This window comes from Eublepharis macularius, chromosome 3 (assembly GCF_028583425.1).
Source record: "Eublepharis macularius isolate TG4126 chromosome 3, MPM_Emac_v1.0, whole genome shotgun sequence".
Classification (NCBI taxonomy): Eukaryota; Metazoa; Chordata; class Lepidosauria; order Squamata; family Eublepharidae; genus Eublepharis; species Eublepharis macularius.
Window position 1 is genome coordinate 25,306,044 of NC_072792.1, and position 22,455 is coordinate 25,328,498.

The 22,455-nt window shown below is 46.3% G+C and overlaps 1 protein-coding gene across 2 annotated transcripts in view; it reads right to left on the minus strand.

The window, feature by feature from the left end:
* CLDN10 (claudin 10) overlaps nt 1-22,455 on the minus strand; it is a 99,770-nt gene that overhangs the window by 32,598 nt on the left and 44,717 nt on the right. The window contains exon 1 of one of the 2 annotated variants that reach the window (XM_054973944.1): nt 1,090-1,309. The exons of the other annotated variant lie outside the window; for it this stretch is intronic. Within the exon in view, the coding sequence (XP_054829919.1) occupies nt 1,090-1,309 (220 nt within the window). Of the gene's footprint in view, nt 1-1,089; nt 1,310-22,455 lie in introns of those variants that run through there. 2 annotated transcript variants of the gene reach the window in all.

The following is a 22,455-nucleotide window of genomic DNA, read 5'->3' on the forward strand; positions in this document are numbered from 1 at the left end:
CCAGCAGGCAGACGCTCTGAAAAACTCCATGATAAGCTCAGCCATTGCATATGCCCGAAAAAATGATACTCAAAGGACAGCATTCCAGGATTTTAAAACATTTCTATTTGTTTATTCATCCCATCAGGATTGGACAGATTTAAAGTTAGGTTTCAGGTTAGGAGAGCCTTGGTATCTTGTTGCAAAGGAATTCCCAGTGTGTCCCCCGCAATCATAGAGGAGAGAGCTGAATATATTTAAAATACAGCATTTGAGACCATTTTGGAAATTTTTTTTTTAGTAGGAGTGCATTACAGTATACTGCTGGGCACAAGCTGGGCATCCTATTCATGGCGTGCTATCAGCAACCAGATCGGTGTTTCTTTTTTAGGAACAACAAATATTTTGTTTGCTAGTTCTTCTGGTTAGTTAGTAAAGTTTGAAGACTGGCCAAAATGTTCTCATTAGGAATACTGGAAGAAGAATGAAAGAAAGAAAAAAACCGGACTCTCTGCACAAGACATCTGACACAGATGCTCAAGCGACTGACTTTCTGTGTGGTCTTATGTTCAAGTGTCCTCTGTCTCCCTAGCAGTACGTGTGTATCCACAATGGGAGAACAAGTGTAAGATCTTTCACCTGAGCATCCTGGTTTAAGATCTCTTGTGTAGACTCTTGTCGGTTTTTTTCCCTGCCAGTAGTTTATGTTTTGCCTTTGTGAATGCAACGTCAATTTTTGCACACACACACACACACACACACACACACCCCATCCCAAACCAAATATAAATAATGCACAGCGCGCACAAATGAAGCGAGAGGGGAGGAAATGCCGGCTGCGCGGGTTCCTCATTCAAAAGAAGAATCCCTCGGCAGCCCTCGGCTTGCAGCGGACAGGCGGGCGACCAGCTGGGCTTGCGCTCCCCGCCCACACGCCTGAGCCCCGCTCTTCGCCGCTGGGTCCTCCTCGGGCACGCTTCCTTGGGGAGAAGTCCCGCTGAGCGCAGCCGGGCTTCCCCCCAAGCGCGGGCCCGCAGGATCGCAGCCGCCGAAAGCCCCCGGGGTGGGGTGGGGAGGGGTGGGGGGAGAACGTGTGCGGGACTTGCGGACCGTCGAGCGCCAGCATGGAGGGGAAGTCCTTGCAGTTGGAGACGCCGGTGGAGTCGGTCACGCAGGTCTTCCAGAGGTTGGACCAGAAGGTGGCCGTGGTGATGACCGTGCCGTCGATGGAGGAGACCTTCCAGTAGTCGGTGGGCAGCGTGGACGACACCAGCACCCAGCCGGAGATGACCAGGAGGAAAGCGATGAGCTCGGCGGAGCTGCTGGCCATGGCGGGAGCGCGCCGTCCTCTGAGCGCCGCCGGCCCTGCGGGGGCCCTCAGCACCTCGGCATCCCCGGGGAGGAGGAGGAGGAGGAGGGCGGAGTCGGGCGGCCGGGCCGGGCCGGGGTGAGAGGGCAGGGAGAACGCCGAGGGACTGCGATGGGGAAGTCCTGGCGACTTGCGGGGTGGAGCGTGGGGAGGGCGGGGTCTGGGGTGGAGGGATCGCAGCAGGGTATGATCCTGGAGTGCACCCACGGGAAAACCCGTTTTCTCCGGGAGGATTGATCCCTGTCACCTGGAGATCAGTTGTGATTCCGGGAGATCTCCAGGACCCACCTGGAGGTTGGCAACCCCGGGCGGGGCGCATGACCGCTCCATGCTGACTCATCCGCTTGGGCTTCCAGCCTTGTCTGCTCTTGTCTTGACTGGCAGTTATTCTCTGCTCACATGCAACGAACCTGCATAAGCACCACAGGCAGCATGCGCTGGCACGCATATTGAGGCATTCTTACATCACCAGAAACGCAGGTACGGCTGAAGTGCATTTTAAGCCCTACATTTAGCTACAATACAATACAATAAAATTGGTTAGTCTTAAAGGTGCTACTGGACTCTTTTTGATTTTGCCACTACAGACTAACACGGCTAACTCCTCTGCATATATGATGAGATAGTGTTCATCTTCCCCTGTCTCATCATTTTTAACTGGAGATGCTGGCAGGACTTGAGTGGAACCTGATGGCATCACGGGGCTGGGTGGGTGTCCAGCAACATCATGGGAAGGAGCCTGGTGAGGTCATGTTGAATTAGTAGTAGTCCATTAGTAGAATTCCCACACACCACTAGGCATGTACCACGTGGTATCTGTGTGGACTTAATCGTGTGGCTTTGAAGAGACAGGCATTTGCCGGACTAAAGAAGTAAAAACATCACATGCAAGTTAACTGTGTACTTAATATAAAACACAGCTGAGCTTTTAGTGCCCGTCGTTGCCTCCCCTCTCCAGTTGGTTTGTGCAGTGGGCATCACAACCAGTCACCTACCTGCAGTGCAGAGCACTGCCAGCTGTTCAGGAAAAATAGTTTGCTCATGATCATAACTGAGAAACCTTTGTGGATTTGGTTACCGGGCTTATGTGCTTCTCTCAAAAGGTGCCACAGGGCAGCTTTGTTGGGAAAGGAAGGAGTGGGCAGATGGGGCTTTACTTACTAAAACGGGAGATTCCCAAGTTGCGCTTGCCTGCTGATCCCTTTCTCCAAACCTAATGCAAGGTAGAGATGGTTTACTTATTTTAAATATTCATGTGCTGCCTTACCTCCTCAGTCTCGAGGCAGCTAACGAAGCAATAGCAAGGCAGATGTGTCTAGTTGCAGAGAATGAACCTTTGCACATGTATAGAGGTTTTGCAGTCTCAGCATTCAGGTAATTGTCAACTCCTGGCACAGAATTATCTTCATCTCAAAGATTTTATTTTTCTGTCATAAAAGTGATGGGACTTAAGAATGCTTGGATGTTTTATATAGTATAAAGAGCTTCTTTTTCTCTTGTGAAAGGTTCTGGAGTTCAAACATGCCTGAACATTATGCCCCTTCAGTCCTAATACCAGTTAAAATTTTGAGGTTGGAAGACAGACCTTTAACTGTGGTTATTCATCGATAAAACATTCTGTGCATGCTCAGAGGCATGCATTTCTTTATCCAGGCAAGTTACACCAAGATGGTTTACAATTAATGATTAAAGCAAGATACTAGGCTGAGTGAAATTGTGCCTGCCTCCTCTTCCAAAGCCCCACAAACTCCTGAGGTAAATTTCCCACTGGAATTAGAGGAGGCAACCCTCCAAATAGTATAACTCTTATTCAAGTTTTCTGTCAAATTTTCTCAGTGCTGCAGGCATTAAAGAGGGCAAGAAGGAAAGAGCCCACATAGAGCAGAAGATAATGAATTTTGTCACAAAGGAATTAAAAGTTCTAGCTAATATGCATCATCCCTTCCCCTTCCTTCCCAGATAATCCAGTCAAAAGGAGCTTGCACATTTCTCCTTATATCTCCATTATGAAAAGGGCTAGTGTTTTTTTTTTAAAAAAATGAAAGCTGAGAATTAAGATTTTAAAAATGAAAGCTGGGAATTTAGAAATAGAGTATGATATATTTTAGAGGATGTTGCCCCCAGAAGCCCCCCATGATTACAAGCCTGGATGCTGGGGACTAAACCTCGAACCTTCCACATACAAAGCAGACGGTTTACTACAGAGGCGTGGCCCCTCCCCAATAAAATATAATGAGTACATTATATCATACTGCCTTATACTGAGTCCGATCATCGGTCTACCAAGGTCAATCTTTTCCACTCTGACTGGCAGCAGCTCTCCAGGGTCTTAGGCAAAGGTTGTTCACATCGCCTACTGCCCGATCTATTTTAACAGGAGATGCCAGAGACTAAACCTGGGACCTTGAGCTTGCAAAGAAGACGCTCTGCCACTGAGCCCCAGCCCAACAGTACCTGGCTCTTTTGTCCTCTTTGGGATATTTACTAGAAAAGGCAAAGCCAAAATCAGTACACTTGAATTACAAAATCAGTACACTTGAATTACATTCGAATTACACTCAAATCCACTCGAATTACAAAATCCACTCGAATTACCCATGTAATTAGAGTGTATTTTGTCTCGTGTGGTTTGACAAAAACCAGTCTGTTCTCCTATCAACAATTTCCCCACCAGATATCTTAGGGTCGAGTGTATTTTGTCTCGTGTGGTTTGACAAAAATACACTTGAATTACACTCGAATTACACTCAAATCCACTCGAATTACAAAATACATTCAAATTACCCATGTAATTTGAGTGTATTTTGTCTCGTGTGGTGAGACCTGTAGATGATTAGACACTGCCTGCCCCCTCCCTCTCCCACAAAATTTTGCCAGGATATTTCCCCCCAGCGAATGGGCACTTTTGTTTTCAGGGATTTTGGAGTAAAGACCAAAGATCTGACAGGCAGCCTTGACTCCTTTTCAACAAAGAGCACAGAATTTGCCATAGAAGGCTGGCCATCTTCAATCTACTGCTTAAATGGCAGGGGTGAATGCCAGGGTTTCTGGCACCAGAGGCCAGCCTCGTGTGCGCACATAGCACGCGCGTGACCTGGACTGCATGATGATGTCATCACGCAGTGCCGTGTGGCGGGTAGCTGGGGTGGCACGAGGAAGCTGCCCGCGCACTGCGCACCACCCCAGCCACTTGTTGTCCCTGGCCTGTGGCTGCTGTGCCCGCTTTGGGGCGTGCGGCGGCGGCACTGGGTGGGCCGGTGGCAGTGCAGGGCTGGCCGCTGGCGGCGCAGGATGCATGCCTCCACCCCCGGCACCCCCTCCGGCACCCCCTCCGGCCCCGCGGCCCCTGCCTCACCGCCTCAACGGTGGCACTGGTCCTGAACGCAAGCTTATACAGGCCAGTACATCGTACGAGTAAGAAAGTGGCTGAAGTGATACTGTCCATCTGGTGCTCTGAGCCCCCCTAGAGAGAGAGTACTGGTAAAAATTTAAGTTACTTTCACCCCTTTTAAACAGTAAATGGGAGGGAAGGCAGCATGGTATAGCCTGATCTTGTCAAATCTTGGGAAATAAGCAGGGTTGGTACTTGGATGGGGGCCCATCAAGGAAGACTCTGCAGAGGAAGGCAATGGCAAACCACCTCTGCTTCTCACTTGCCTTGACAGCACCTTGCTGAGGTCACCATAAGTTGGTTGTGACTTGACAACACACAATGTCAGTTCTAGGGACAGCAGTCCATGGCAGATAGACCCCCACACCCCTCACAGCAAGCACTCCAGTGCATTGGTTGAAAAGGTCTTTATTCAGAGATCTATTAAGTTCATGGGTACATCCATAGATAGGATAGGTTGGCAGGAATGAGTATACAAGCATATGCACTATTGATATGAGGAGCATTGTTCCCCCCTCCCTTTGAGCAGTTAGCATTTAGGCGCAAAAATCCTAAAAAGTTCCGTGAGAACACAATAGCTTCGTCTGGACAGAGAAAGGCAGAAGATCACAAGGAATCAAAACTCCCTCTTTCCCCTGTAAAGAGTTACAGTATAGCTGCAAGGTCACCGAGCATACTTTCAGAGATAACGGTTGCTTGTTCTGGGAGCAAGGCACTTTTCTTTTCAAGCAGGTTAACATTGGTACTTGATTATGTGACTACAGTACAAAGCACAATCATATGAACAATGCATGAGAGCAATATATTTGATCAGAGAAACATAAATGATATGGATGGGTGCAGACATGATGACACATGCACACACAAACAGTAAATATGTTCATTCTGGCTTTTTATTCATTCAGAAGATTTGGACCCTGCCTCTTCAAAGTCTTGACAGCAAGACTATAACAATGAAAATGGCAATAAAAAATTATTAATAATAATAATTAAATCTAGCACAATAGAAAAGCCACACTCACCTACAGGGCTTTTTTCCAGCTGAAACATAGTGGAATGGAGTTCTGGCACCTCTTGAAAATGGTCACATGGCCGGTGGCTCCGCCCCCTGATGTTCTGACAGAGGGGAGTTTAGACTGCCCTCCGCGCTGGCAGAGGGCGATGTAAACTCCCCTCTGTCTGGAGATTAAGGGGCAGGGCCACCAGCCATGTGACCATTTTCACTGAGGGCGATTTAAACTTTAAAAAACTCCACCACCCCCATTCCAGCTGACCCAAAGTGACATCATTGCACAGTCCTGGAAGCATGTGCGCACTTTGCGCGTCCACATGTGGTACCAGGGGCACCACTTCCCGCCAGGAGTTGCCCCCTGTGCTGGCAACCCATTGAGTTCCACCACCTCTTTTCCCAGAAAAAAAAGCCCTGCTCACCTATATGTTAAAACAGCAATCAATTTGGGAAAAAAAATCAGCAGTACAAAAACAGCAGCAACGAACGTGAGAAGAGCAGTGCTGCATCAGACCAGTGGTCCCTCTAGACCAGCACCCTGTAGCGCACAGCAGCCAACCAAGAGATACCAACAAACAGGGCCCAGAGGCCAAGGCCATCCCCTGATGTTGCCTCCTGGCACTGGTGTTCAGAGGTTTACTGCCTCTGGATGTGGAGGTTCGCTTTAGGCGCCATGGCCAGGAGCCCTGGAGGGCCATCTCCTCCATCAATCTGTCTAATCCCCTTTTAAGGCCACCTGTGCTAGTGGCTATCACTACATCTTCTGGCAATGACGGCCACAATTGAATTACTCATTGAGTAAAGAACTACTTCTTTTTGTCCGTCCTGAAAGCAGATCATGAAAACATAGGCAACGGGAAAACAATTAGGCTAGTAAAACAAGGAGGAGGAAATTGATTTAAAGCCTACAAAACGTTTAATGTTTACCTTGTGCCACCAGCTCTGGAATAGATCCTACAGAATGCATTAAAGAAAAGCCCTTCCCGGAATAGGCTTAGGTTGATAGTGTTTCTCGAATGATGAAGGAGATATGACAAAACCATTGTCGCCCAGGACACATTGCAATTTGTCTCATTGTGTCTGATCAAACAGGTTTCACAGGTTTTGGAAACATTGCAAGAACATGTAAAACTTGTTTATCATCAAGAATAGTTAATATGGACATACATTAATTATAAAATTAATATCTCAAAAATTCAGAATATGAAACATGAAGTATACGATTGAATATAGAACGTTAAGTATAAAATATTGGGCATAAGTAATTAAAGAGGAGAGGAGTAGTATTTTGTAATTTAGTTGTGCGGTTATATATCTTGTATATGCTTCTTTTTTGTTGTAGCCTAAATCTACCACTTTGTAGATTATCAAAGCTTTTTTATGCATGTTCTATTGTCTTTTTCTTTTTAAATAAAACTCTTGTCTGGAGACGAGCACCCCAAGCGCCCCGGACTAGACACAGATCCCTTACCTGAAGACCACCAGCACCCCAGCTGCAGGCATAGAGAGCCCAGGGGAGGCGACTCACCTCCAGCCAGCAGAGAGTGAGCGGGGAAAGGAGCCAGCTGGGGAGGCCTGCCAGGAGCACACAGCCCAGCCGAGCCCCAAAGGGCAGGAAGCATGCAGGCCTACCTGGGGGGCTGAGACCAAGACAGAGGGGCAAGAAGCCCCTGCCCAAGCCCTAGGGGGAACCAGCAGCAGCAGCCTCCACCCTGGGGGACTCGCCAGAACCCAGGAGGCCAGGGCAGCACCTCGTGAGCAGAGGCAGAAGCAGCCAAGCCACATCACCTGGAAAGGCCCTGCCAGCCCCATCCTGCAGGAAAGGATAAGAGAGCAGGCAATGAGGGGAGGAGGAACACCTGAGACTGCCACCAGCTGGGTTACAGCTAGCCCCACCCTGCAGGAAAGAACAGGAGAGCAGGGAGAGACTGGGACGAGAAAGGAAACACCTGAGGGCATACTCAGCTGGAGAGCATCAGGGATAGGGCAGAGCCTGGGAGGGAGGAAGGGAGGGGGGAGTTCGGAGAAGCCCTATAAAGGCAGGCTCGGGAGAGAGCTCATGGTGGATTGTGTAGGAGTGTGGTGGAGTTTGGGAGAGGGAGGGAAAGCTGGAAGAAGTAGGAGTGAGAGAGAGGAAGAACAGGAAGAAGAGCAAGCCCAGAGGAGGTGAGGAGGGTAGAGGCTTTGGAAGGGGAGGAGAAAGGGGAGGCAGCCAGGACTCTGTCAGGTTGAGCAGGCCTGCGAGGGGACTGAGAGGGAGCAAGGGTGCTATATACCCCCCCTCCTTCCACAGAGCAAGAGCCTGCACTGTCCCTGACGGCTTCCCAGAATCAAGGTCAAGCGTGCCGGCGCCCAGCATAGTAGCACCCATGGCGGAACCTGACAACTCTTTTACAAAATAAAAAAAATAAAACTGGTTTTCCAGAGACAATAGTGGGAAGAATGTATATATTGAGCCGGAGCAATGATGCCACACTCTAACAGCCTGTCAAGATGTTCTCCTTTACCTTAGTTTACCTTTCCATGGATAACTCAGGGACGGGTGTAAGCTTCAGGTATCTGAAGAGGGGAGCTTTGATTCTCAAATGCTTTTACCCCGAAAATCTTGCTGGTCTTTAAGGTGTTACTGCACTCAAATCTTGCCATGGATAACTCAGAAGCCAGCCTGTTATGAACTGCAGCCCAAAGTTGAGAGCATACAAAATGAAAGTCCAACTGGCATCTGGATCTTGCCCCCTTTGAGCCACGGAGCAGGAAATGGTGCCATTAACGACCCAGAGATATTGGCCACTTCTCTGAATTGACATAAAAAGTAAGGTTTTCCACCATGAAACGACTTGATCGATGCGTCCCAGACTGTATTGGATCGCTTATCATATCAATCCCAGATTGGGTTGCAGCACCAAGAGTTCTGCCGAAAAGGTTTTTGTTTGTCAAGGCCGAAAGACACTCAATCATGGCAAACCGTCTTTTGCAGGGGGAAACAAATCCCAAGCGGGGCCATTTCTCATTTCATAAGTTAAATACTGGATGACAGTATTGTTTGTTCTCTAGCCAGCAGAAACACATCAGGGTCGTCATGCCTGTTCTTCTGGACTGGTTTTTCTTTTCCATGGTTGGGCCACATCAAACTCTTCCGTGCCCATTAAAGAGAGAGACGGTGGGGTGAGGAGGGGTATGTGTGTGCGGAGCACGGGTGCAGCTGACCAGAAAAAGACATCATCACTAAGTCAAGGCTGAAATTTTAACCCCTGGATATCTAATCATGCTTGAATACTAGAAAACGTTTCCAGAATTTACGGAGAGTTAACGACTCATAAAATTATCTCCCTGGCTGAAAAACCATGGGTGGCATGTGCCAAGCAACAGGGTGGTTAGAAATCGAGGTTGTTGAGGTGTGCTCCTTAACTTTCCTTCCTTTCTGTCATAATTTACCCCTAGATATGAAAATCAAAACAAAAGGTAGAAAAAGGTGCCAAATCTGGAAAATATCCCCAATACGACATTTTTAAAAAATTCAAATGGTTTTAAATGCAATCCTATGCAGAGTTAAGGCATCCTGATCCCAAGGAATTGGCTCCTGCCAACTTATCTGCTCGGTCTTGCCAGATTCCCTTCCTCACTGCCCGCTGCCCCCTTCCTTCTTGGTTTCATCCGTGCAGGTCCCATGAGCTTCAGCATAGTGTCTTTGGTCGAAAAGGAGCCCCTCTTTCACCAGTGGAAAAGCTGTCAGCATGCAGCCATTAGAATCAATAAGTAACTGCATGGGATTGCAGTTAAAAATCCGGCAAGGACAATTGTCTGATTAACAAAAGGGCAGGCTCATGGGGTGGGACTTGGGATGCTGTGTATAAAGAAGTCAAGAAGAGCCTGAGATTTTGGTCCACATTCGATGTGGCTTTGAATGTCGTTGTTTCCATTCCAAGATGCAGGAGGCCTGGTTGCCGATCTCTGCAAGAGCAGATGCCAATGAGCTTCCCTGCCCACAGCTGCCTACTTGGGAGGCTGTTCCTTTTTCTTCTCCCTGCTTGGATGCACACTAATGAACTCCCTTCCTTGACCTGTTCCTACTAACAGTGTGTCTTGTTCCAATAACCCTTTGCCCGTGTGAAAAGAGATAACATTTCCAGGACTACTATTATTAATTTATTTCCAATTATTTCTAAAACACTGAAGTCAGCTAGGTACTGTACAAAAGAGGCAGCAATTCAAGCCCACAGTGTACAAGCTAAATAAGGTAAATGCAAGTAGAAAAAGAGGAAGGACTGGATTATTATTTTCTGGCTTAATCTAAAGGCAAAATAGATGCTTTTCTCCAGCAGAGATTCAGGGCTTGGAAGGCTGTGAGCCAAGCTACAAGTGATGAATGACACTTGAATGGCAAGTGAACAGACTCACGTCTATTCCTCCCTGTTCACTTGCGCTCCACTTGCACTCCACTTGATCACATAGATAGTGATCAAGTGGAGTGCAAGTGGAGCGCAAGTGAACTGGGAGGAATCTCACATCTATTCCTCTCAGTTCACTTGCCGTTCAAGTGTCATTCGTCACTTGTAGCTTGGTCCATAGTCTCCACTGAACAAGGAGTGAATGTGTGGAGGGTGTAATTTGAAAGGAAGAAGTGGTGGATAGGGGAAGGATGCTTAAGCCCTTTCTCTTGGACTCCACTTGCGTTTCTCCTTCCTGCAGCAAATACATTTCTTCTAGGAATGCAAACCGAGGAAAAGCACTTGGAAAAAGGGAATGCACAGGAGAAACAGTAGGCTTTGAAAGGGTTAAGCAGCCCTCCCCCATGCCCCACCCCCTCCAGTTTGTACCCTCCCCTTGCTGCTTTTTAAATGATTGGTCGAGGCCGAGGCTCACAGACCCTGATGCTCCCCCACCAAATGCTTAGTTTGTTTCTAAATCAGAAAAAAAGTGTAAGCAAAAGAGCACCAGGATGAAAAACAGAATGAGAGAAATCAGCGAATCTCAACAAGGGTCTTAAAAGAAGATAGCAAAAAAAAAAAAAAACAGACAAACATTGGGATAGTTTAATTAATCGTATTGCTTTTCTTGCCCAGGAGATTTTTGTCTCTGCAGGAAGCATCAATTTGGAAACAGCTGCCTCCACTGAAGGAGGACGCTTGGCTTGCTGTGATGATACCACAGCAGACCTTGTGGCCAAACTTTGCCACTCTCAGCTACTTCAGATCTGGCAAAGAACTGTACCTTCCTGTTACTGGCACAACCAGGGGTACTCAGCCGGCACCACCGTTTGCAAACATTCCATGGCTGACTTAGAGCAAAGCTTCCTCAGATCTTACCCATTAACACCACTTATTGTCAACATTTTTGTGATCTAAACAAATGGAAAGGAAGCGTGTGAGAGGTTCCTCCAGGGCTTCAACCATTTTACCTCTCCACCAACCAGTTCATGTACAAGGAAAATTTCAGTACACTACTGGACTAATAGGTGATGGGTACATATTGAAAACCCACTGACTGCCATACATACTTACTTACTTGCAACTACCACCTGAAGCCTATAAAAATCAAATAAATAAATAAAACAATCCAGGGTCTCCAGTCAGGCACTATATTGCAATTGCATTTGCTCCAAGTCCCTAAGATAGTTCCTTTGAACCTTTTTAAAGAACATAACACAAAGGCGGTATTGTCATTGGGAGGGTAGGGTCCATTCAGTTTCTTGCCTGATGTCCTATAGACTTTTGCACATCTAGAAAAGAGGACCGATTTGGTTGAGAGTTGGTTGGTCCTGAAACAAGGTCACATTTCAACTGCTATAAGTCCCTGCTGACCATGGCAGAAAGTCCACTCCAAGCATCTGATGATGAGAGCTCTGACTCATGATGAAACCTTACACTTTGAAAATCTTGTTGGTCTCTAAGATGCCCCGTGGAGCTTGCAGTGCACTATTTCATTTTTGAAAAGTCTAAGGGCTTAGACCAACCCCAACACTCCCCTCCATGGCACCAGTGGGTGCCATGGTGGGTGCCATGGTGCCTGTCTATCTATTTCTTGGTGCCTATTTGCTTCTTGAATGTTGGGGATAAAATCAAGAAAGTCTTGAATGGAACAGGGAAAAAAATCTCAGATTGTTCTTCTACAAGTATAGATAACATTGTATGCTATTTGAAGTTATAATTAGATGGCAAAGAATGAGCACCCTTATCAAGTGGGACAGCTAACTATTGTTAGATGATTTTTAAAAACTATAAATATCTGCAGCCCAAGGTCTGCTCATGAACTGAGTTTGATCCTGGCGGAAGCCAGGTGCAGGTAGCCGGCTCAAGGTTGACTCAGCCTTCCATCCTTCCGAGGTAGGTAAAATGAGTACCCAGTTTCCTGGGGGTAAAGTGTAGATGACTGGGGAAGGCAATGGCAAGCCACCCTATAACAAAAAGTCTGCCAAGAAAACGTCATGATGCGACGTCCCCCCATGGGTCAGTAATGACTCGGTGCTTGCACAGGGGACTACCTTTATCTTTAAATTGGCTGGGTGCTTCTTAGAAGGGGCTCCTTGCTTGTGACCTGCTTATCTTTGGATGAAATACTTCTATGGATTCATGTAATTTCTCTCTTTTAATGACCTGTGCAGCAATAATGGACAGTATAATTTTCTTTAGAGCTAGTCAATGTTAGAGACGCAAAATAGTTGAGTTGTAATAAAGGATAAAAAGGAAGCAAAGATTTTCTAATAGTATGACGTGCTATACCTATAAAGAACCAGAAATGTTGTTGAGGTGTACCTCTTGCCAAGAATTAAATAATCTGCAGGGCCAGATCGAGGGGGGGCAGGGGGGGTAGTCTGCCCCCGGCGCTGCCAGAGAGGGGGCGTCGGGAGCAGCTGCCAGCTGCCAGAGCGCACAGGCAGCAGCATGGGCAGCCTCGCAGGCCCCATGCTGCCTTTCGCCTGCCCCGCGCAGCTGGCTTGCCGTGCATCCCCTGTCCTTCAGGGCAGACAAAGGGCAGCGCGGCCACTTACGCCATTCGCCTGCCCCGCAGGAGAGGGGGCAGCCGGCCGCCCCCTGTCCTGCAGGGCAGGCGCATGGTGCGGGCGGCCTCGCAGCCCCCCGTGCTGCCTTTTGCCTGCCCTCCAGGACAGGGGGGCGCGCGGCAAGCCGGCCGCCCCCTGTCCCGTGGGGCAGGTGAAAGGCAGCGCAGGGGGCTGCGAGGCCGCCTGTGCCATTCGCCTGCGGAGAAGCGAATGGCGCGGGCGGCTTCCCAGCCCTGCATGCTGCCTCCGGCTCCCCGCATGATTACGTCACCAAAATGATGTCATCACGCCACGCCAGGAGTGCGTGCGCACTGTGCATGCACGCGAGGCCGGACTAGGGTTGCCCCGGGCGCCGGCAACCCTAGATCTGGCCCTAATAATCTGATATGAGAAAATCACCTAAGGTTTCATAAGTGTAGGCCTATATCTGAATCAGGCCTGATCAGTTTCATGCAGAAACATCCGGATCCGGTTTATTGAAGAAGGGGCATTCCTGCAGGCTTAGGGTAATTTCACTCTAATCAGATATAGAGCAGATACTATAATTTGCACACACAATTACAATGAGGGTGGTCTAGAATGATGATGAGTTTTCCCTGTCACGATCCCATTTTTTAAAAGAAGTATTTGACTGTGATTTTTTTAAATTTTTTTTTGTGAGGAATCAAACTGCAATCTCTGTAGTGTATGTATGGTCTTTCCACTACTGTTTCACCGTGGTCTCTGTCTGGATGATGTGTTTTGGTGCATAAGAAAGTAGTTCCTGTTGTCAATTTCTGAACTGCTTAGTGTTGTTGTTATTACGCCGTTCTGAATTGATTCCATTTCTACTGTTAGGGTGATATTCCTGATATTCCTCTGTAATGTCTGGTGGGAGGGGGGGTGCTGGGCAAGGGATGTCCTACTGACCCAGCTATGGCGTAATGACAAGCTGTTCTGGAATAATAGTACCAATCAGCTGAAATGGGGAAGAAAAGCGATGAAGGTATCCTTCTGCCAATGCTGGTAAACAAAAACGGAAGCAGATTCATTATCCTAATACATCCAACCTACGTGGATGAGAAAATATGAATTAGTTCAAATCAACCCATGTATGGGTCCTCTGTTCTAATTCTGGCAGCTAATGAAGGCACAGCAACAATTTGGTTGAAGAGAATAGCCTCAGTACGGGATGACACCAAAGAGGAAGGGGATAGCAAAAAGAACAAAAGACAAACAGTACCCCAAGAGCAGTGGTCTTCTTACATTTCAGCATAAATGGATTCATAGGACTGGGCTCTCCAACTGGCTGTTGCTATGAAATCCAGTGTGGTGTGTGTCAGACTAGGATCTGAGAGATACAGATTCAAATCTCCACTCTGCCATGGAAGATTGCTGGGTGGCCTCGGGCCAGTCACTCACCCTCAGCCTAACCTACCTTACAGGGTTGTTGTTATGAGGATAAAATAGAAGAGCGAATGATGTACGCTTAATTGAAGAGGAAAGCAGCATATGCATATCTAAGTAACAATAAATAAAAACGGATGTATTGGGTAGCAAAGGACAAGACATAGTTTGATGGTGGGTGAGTAGGTATTTCTTTTCAACTAGAAAGACATGAAATCAGAAGGGGGAGGGAAGATGGCCAAGCGGAACACAATCAAAAAGGCAGTAACCGAGATTCGGTTCCATTTTCCCGGCCATGTCGGACGCTCCTCTCCGCAGGTCCGGGAGGAAGTGGCCGAGCAGCCTGACCAGGTGGTTGACCTGTAAGGGTTAACCCCTAGGATTCCCAGGTAGGGGGTCAGGGTCCGGAGTGCTGCGGGATGAGCCCCCTGAAGTCGATCCAGGGGGTAAATAGCCCGTCTGCTCCTATGGAGGCCGGCAGACTTGCGCAGCACATCGCGTGCTGCCGGGCCATGGAGAACGGCAACAAGCAGATTTAAGGTGAAAAGCCTGTAAGTAAGCGGATCCCTTCTGTTACTCTAAGCGTATGTGAAGGATTGGTGGGAGTTGAAGCTTAAGAAGGTTCGGATATCTTCCCCTTCATTGAGTTTTGGAACTTAGTTGGTGGACTCCCCCCCCCCAAGATGGCGACGAAAAAGCAGAGCCCTGCTGTGGGCAAATCGGTTTCGGCTGCGTTGCAGGGGAAGGGAGAGACTCTTGAAGAGGTGGTTAAACGGTCGGTCGTTGAAGCTATGAAGCCCTTTGTTGATAAGCTAAATGAAATCGGACAAAGGGTTGGTTCAGTTGAAAATGAAGTGAAAACCATTAAAGATGTAGCGCTCGAGGCAGAGGAATCTGCTTGTGAAAATGCAACACTCATGAGAGCTACAAACAAAGAAGTAAAGCTTTTGGAGAATCAATTGATAGGACTACAAGTGGATCGTGCTCAGACGGTATTGCGTTTACAGAATGTGAAGGAGGAGGAAAGTGAAAATTTAAAGGATTTGGTGTCGGAACTTTTGGCGTCATTCGCAAAGGCAACTAAAGAAGAGTTAAAAAGCGATATTCTGGAAGTCCGTCGGACATCTTCAAAATATGCAATGAAGCGTCAGCTGCCTCGCGAGATTATTATTGATTTTTTATCTAAGAAGACTCGGGACACCATTTTATACAATTCGACTAACGTGGACTTGGACTTTCTTGGCAACAAGGTTAAGATATTGAAGGACGTTCCATTTTTAGCTTGGAAAAGAAGATTCAAATACAAAAGGTTTGCAGCTCTTCTGAGAAAGCGTGATATAAAATATAAATGGTTATTTCTGGAAGGCATCTGGTTTAGATATAAAGACCAAGCCTACAAGATAATATCGGAAGTACAGCTGAGGGATTTTGTGCTTAATCATCAAGAGTTCGAGCAAGAAGAAGATCCAGAATCTGAAGGGGGGAGTGGGGAGAAGGGAGTGAGCGCAGCTATTGTAGCTGTTCAAAGAGAACTGAGATCGAGACGCGGGGGGGGGGGGGGGAAGAAGACCTGATCCTGACTGTAGTCCGTATCTTATAAGATCTACCAATCTAATAGCGTATTAGAAAGTTTAACTTTAAATAATTGTATTATGAAGGGAATTCAATACTTGTAGTTGTAGTCTGTGTTCTTATGTTGATTTTTCCCTCTCCCCTTGTTTCCTTTTTCCTTTTTCTGTTTGTAGTTTTGATGTTAGTAATTAAAATAAAAATTTATATATATATATAAAAAGGCAGTAACCGAGATCTGACTTGCGTTTTTTGCGTATGTGCCTTTGAGTTGCAACCAATTTATGGCAAACCCAGCAAGGGGCTTTTGAGGTGAGTAAGAAGCAGTAGTTGTTTGCCATTGCCTTCCTGCACAGAGTCTTCATTGGTGGTTCCATCCAAGTACTGACCCTGCTTAGCTTCCGAGATCTGGTGAGATCAGGCTCTATGATGCCGCCTTCCCTCAGATATTTGACTTGATAGGGATTTAATTGGTGGCATGTAAATGACAGACTCAGTTGACAAAGGAGTGGCTGGAACAAGGAAGAACACTGTGTCACAACAGCAATGCACTTTGAAGAAGTGCTCCCTTAGTTTAAGCACTCGGAATCTAGGATGAAGGCAGGTGTAACAGTTTACAGCAATAGAACTGATCTGGAAGAGCCCAGAGCACATTTGATCCAAGCACACCGAGTTCTGAAAAATACATGTCTGCAACTGTAACCAGCTGACCACAGCAAAGATGGACACTTCCTATGAAGTCATCAAGAAACGTCTTCCTTAATTCTTGGAATATTTTTAATTTAATCGGAATATTTTTAGCTGCCTATCAAAAAAATCTTGCACATAGTATTGGACTTTTAAAAAAAAGTTTTGATAGTTAATAAGTTAAGAATGAATGAATGAATGAATGAATGAATGAATGAATGAAAAATGCCTTAGTTGGAAAGTCTATCTGGTGTGTGTGTGGGGGGGGGTGGGGGGGTAGCAAAATTGATAACTAAGCAGCCTCTATTCACTTTGCTGGGATGCTCAGTATTCATTTTGGTTACAAAGCCAGGACGAAGCTACGCTGTAACTGAGAAACCATCTATGAGTCCTTTTTGTATTATGTCTGTTGTTCTCCGTTGGACAAAGGTTCACACTGGCTGTTTGGAAGCTGCTTTAATAAATCTTCATCCGCACTGGTTATCATCGCCATAGTAGAGTCAAACATGTTCTAAACTCGTTCAGGAACACTTTTTCTTTTTGTCTCAGTGTATTCAAATGAATTACTTTGGGTTTGTTTGCATCATCCAGGGAAACTAAAGAATGTTTCCAAGGTTGTTAATTGACTAATCCTTAACCTGACCTCAGGTTTAACATTCAATGTGAATGCCAAGCCTTTGGAATCACACCTCCGCACGTCCCTTAGCTTGCTGTCACTTTTGATGTAAAATGTGAAACATGTATCTAACTCCACCCAACTGAAATTGTGACTGTTGGGCTATTTATAAAATCCGTAAGCTGTGGCTGATTGGTTTTATTTAGTTTTAAATTTTACTGTTTTGATTATGTCACATCCATTTTATTCAAACGTGTTTCTGTTTTTATTCTTGTTATTCGTGACTTGTAATGGCCTATGGCTAAACACAATAAACCTTTACTACTTACTACTAAAATCCATAATCTGAAGGCAACTCTCTATGTGAGAAAGGAGTTCCTGAATAACCAGGGACTCATTTTTCCAGTTTAGATTAATCTTCTCATCTTCTTCCAGTTTAGCTTAATCTCTTTAACATGCAAACAAACACGACACTACAAAACATTAAAGCGATGGTTCCCAGATATTACCAACTCGGAGAGGACCTCCATTTTGATTTATAAATTTTCATGAACAACCATATCCTCCCTCTCCAGCACCCACCACAGCTAGATATCCTCTGTTCAAAGTTAGTAGCAAGCATCCTCAAAATAACACCAGGAGAAACATGCCAGCTGCACTTTAAAAGCAGGGTTGATTTTCTTAGTTATTTTTATGCTGCCTCTCCAGAGACACATTCAAGGTGGCTCACAAAGTAAAAAGATACAATAAAGGTCAAATCCACATTACTCATTCTAAGTCGCCTGTTCCCCGCATTCCCCACGCAATCCTGAGTGCCGGTCACATTACCTCATTAAACAGTCGCATTTCATTCGCATTTCTCCCAAATATGTGGTCACAGGTTTTCAACGGGAGTTTCACAGTGGCCGTGAATGGGCCAATGCGCAATTTACCTGGTTTTTTTCAAAACCACCCCCCTTCCTGTCTCTCCAGCCGTTCCGGGAGTTCCTATTGGCTGATTCAACTTGCAAGTGCTCCGTAGTCTGCAAAAGACTGTTTTTGACTTCATAGCATTGGATTTATTGATTATGCTGTTTCTGAATCAAATCTGGTAGTTTGAAAAATCATTTTGGGGTGAATCCATCCTCAGAACGGACTCGTGAAGCTTCCTTTTTAACTGTTTTTTTATTTTTTTTATTTTATATTACTGTAACATCGAAATTACGAAATATCAAAATAATGACACTCCAAGGAAGTGAAACCAGTAAAATTCAGGCACTGAACTGTCCTGCATAGGAAATGCCCACGAAAACTTCCCACATGCTTCCAGATTTCCAAAAAAGAAACGGGAGAGAGCCATCAGTGCTGACAGTGGGGGAAAGAGAGGCATCATTATCTTCAATGATGTTTCTTTATAAGGCAAGATTGAAATAATGGGAAAGTGCGCTCAAAAAAATAAAAAAAATGGGCGGGAAAAAAGGTCCCGCCCCCAAAAGCGGTTTTCGAGCTGCCATGTGACCGGACGGACGCGCGAGAAAGACGGATTGGAAGCAGGAATGTGAACGAAGAGGAAAAAATCGCAGATTGGAGGCAAACGGAAGATATCCGATAAACATGCGGGTAATGGGTGAATGTGGATTTGACCAAAATAAAAGCAGCCTAAGAATTATCAGTATTTAAACAACCATAAACTAAAATGTTATAATTAGCTTGGGTACTTAGAGCCAGAGACTGCAAGAAATCCACAGTTCAATATATGTTGCATCAAGGGCCTGTTTGTATCAAATAGGTTATTGTGCATGCTGAACAATGGGTAAAAGAGAAGGGGGCTCCTTTTATTCTCTTTTATTCCATGTTGGTTTTTAAGATCCCTTAGCAAAATGCTTTTCTAAAGGCCAGTGCTCTTCATTCCTCTGCAAAAACCAGTAAAGTTTTTTTACAGATTACTGCCTGAAGTCTCATTGTGTATTTCTTGGCTTCCTCCTTCACTGCCAGTGATCCTGTGAAACCAAGCATATTAATGCAAAAAATATGGAGTCGATCAGTCTCTGTGGACAAATTTAGCTCAAGGGAAGCCAGGATGGCAAAGATCAAAAAAAGGTCATAGCAACAAAGAAAAGGTTGTCTGTGATTGGGAGCACAGGAAACCAAAGAGAAGGAGGACACACAGATATGAGACCACAGCATGCACCTTCCAAAAAAAGCATATAACTGGCCCTGCAATCCTACAAACTGGCTTGTGCCAACATAACTGCAGTGGCGTTGTATGCAACACAATTAGGACAGGCCATACTGCAGTGCTGTGATCTGGGAGGTCACGAATTCAAATGTCGTCACAGATGGAAATTTACCAGTTGGACGTTGCAGGCCAATCTCAGTGGCTGTTAGGCTACAGGTACAGCGGCATTGGTAGGTGTTAGGGTACAAAAATGGCTCTGGTTGTTGATGCTATGCTGGAAGGTGATGCGCTACTAGCAACTCAGTCCCTAGTACACCCAATCCCACACAGACTAGCACTGAGCTGTAACATTATTATTTTTTTAAAAAAACTATTAATGATGGTCTCTTGCACTAAATGTTCAACTTTGCCTGTAGTGAAATTGACAGTAGATGCTAGGAGAGAATAATAAGCCTCAGAAGTTGTACTCTGAGAATTAAAAAGGGCAGATAAGATCTGCAAAATCTCCTTGCTCACAATAAAGATTTAAAAACCTATCGTGTGGGTACAAGATCAAGAAGCAGGAAATAGTATCAAAACTGCCATACGATAGCTGTAAGGGAAAGGGTTATTTACAGATTAAATGTGGGCACAATTTAGAAGTTTGTTAGTGCTGAAAAAAATTAAGCTGCCTTTATTCTGGAGCTATTTTAAGCAGCTGCTCAGGTGTTCTGAACCAGATGAATATCGTTTCAGTCAGAGCACACAGCTATTATTCTTCGTGTTTCTTCTTGGCCAATTATATATAAGAAAAGAACACATTGTGACTTTGGTCAGAGTAACTGAGACCTAGTGTTGTGAAGTGGTTTAAGAGTCAAGCCGATAGTCCCATGCTCAGCTCTGACCTCTTAACTGTGAGCTCACAGGGCAAGCCATGTAGAGTTGCTGGGGGTGGGATCCAGCCAGTTTTTCCACTGGTCAGAAAGGGAGGAAGTGGTTCCCTTTAGCCATCAAAAAGACAAAAGACTGCATTTGACGTCATCACACAGCGTGCCGCTGCGAGCTGGCCCCATTGGCGCAGTGGACAGCTGGGTCGGCGCACTGGTGGTCTCTCAGCCCTCCCGCTCGGTTGCCCTGGCCACCTGCTGCGCCTGGCCTGCAGCTGTGTACTAATGGCAGCGCAGGGTGGCTGGGCTGAGAGGCTGCCTGCTCAGACTGTCCCGCATTGTGGCCGCTGGCGCACCCTCCCAGCCAGGCGCAGCGGGCAGCTGGGGAGACATGCGTGTGTCCTCCCAGCCCTCTCACTCCGTTGCTCCATGCACCGCCCTGGATGCCTGCTGTGCCTGGTCTGTGGCTGTTGTGCCAGGCAGGGGGGTGTATGCTGGCCGCAGTGGCAGCTACGCAGGGCAGTTGCGCAGGAGGGCTGGGAGGCTGCAGCAGCTGCGGGCCAGGTGCAGCAGGCAGCTGGGGTGGTGTGCAAGCAGCCTCCCATCCCTCCCATCCAGCCACCAGCGCTGCCGCCGCCAGCTCCTTGGCATGTGCCCCCCGCTCCCCGGCACCCCCTCCAGCACCTCAGCACTCGAGGTGGCTGCCGGACCTGCCTCAATGGATGCGCCAGCCCTGGGGATCAAGGCTGTACTAAGGAGCATGCTTAGATGTCCTTGAGTGAAAAGCTGGCTGTGAATCCAACGCCGTGTGGATCCAACACACTTGCCCGATCATCATGTAGAAAAAGAGGTGAGGCAAGGGCTCCAATTTTAACAGCAAAAGAGGCTTGGGAGAGACGAGTGCAAATACACTCTTCCTCTTACCTGTGACCCAAGAACCCCTCACTCTAAACTGGTAATTTCTGGCATTGGGAGGCAATGCAGGTTAGTGGTAGAGCCTCTGCTTTGCATGCAGAAGTTCCCAGGTTCAACCCTTGGCATATCTAGTTAAAAAGGATCAGGGAGTAGGTGGTGTGAGAGACCTCTGCCTGAGACCTTGAAGAGTCGCTGCCCATCAGAGTAGACAATATTGACTTTGATAGACAAATGGTCTGGCTCAGCATAAGGCAGTTTTCATTTGCCATCAAGATCAGATGAGAAAGCAAGCATTCAGGCAGAAAAAATGGTGGTGGTGGGGACGGATGGTCAGCTGCCAGTTGGGAGTGAGTTGCGGAGCCCCAATCTGGAACTTCTTTCGCTGTTCACATGGAGCTCCCACTTTCTAGTTCCAATGTCTGGGCATATAAATTACACACACTTTGCTTTTGTTCTGATAGGGAATACTTGATTATAGATACCCATAAAGGGCTAATTATTTGTGGAGGAGCGGATTTGCAGGGGTAGACTGGGAAAGTACTAACCCCCCTAGTTCTCTGTGCAGAACCACCCCCACTTCAAAGCATTTTTGCTTCCAAGAGCATGCGTTTAATGTGTAGTTTCCCCTTTAGGGATTGTGACAGTTTCCGGGGCAAGTTATACCTGAACTTGTGAACCTTCTTCACCTTGCTTGTGTAAGCACACTGGGTGAGGTTCTCATTGCAAGTATTTTTTAAAAACCTTTTGTTGTTGTGCTTATCTGGGTGGTGATTCATATTGCATTCCATACGTTCATCTTTTTATCCTTTCATGTGGCATTTTGTATCATTAAATATTTTGAACAATGCTTTATTGCATTATAAACCTACTTGGTTTAGTAAGCCTGTTGGCCATAAATAATAGGACCTGGGCTATGAAACGTCTTGAGAAGCATGACAAAGCAAACTGCCAGCCTTTTGCTTTGAAATAGGGTTGTCACCTGGTTTCTTTCTTAATAGCTACTCCTTTTGTGCCTTTAACAGCAGTAGGACATACAGAGGCCGATTCCACATTGCTTACCTGAAGCCGGGACGTTGCGGAACATGCCGGAAGACGTCCCGGCTTCAGGTAAGCTGTGCAGAATCGGCCAGAATCTGCTAAACTTCTGTTGGCACAGAGTACCAGCTTCCACTTGGTGGAACGGTAGAACGGCCTGCCTGAAGAGGCCAGGAAGGTTCCTGCTTTACTATCATCCCATAGAATGCGCAACACGGAACTGTTAGCAGGGCATTTTTATATCTTGTGTGAGTTTTTAAAATCAGTTTTAATGTTTGTGGAAAATTTTCCAGATAGCTTTTATTGCATGTTTTGTTTTTTTTTATTTTACTTAGGGTTTTATTATGTTGTCAGTTTTTAACTTCTGTAATTCACCTTTAGTCTGTGAGGGAAAGGTAGAATATAAATGAAGTAATAAGTAAGTAATTTTTTTCTCCTGCTGTTTTCTCCTTGCCCACCAATTCAAGGAGGACAC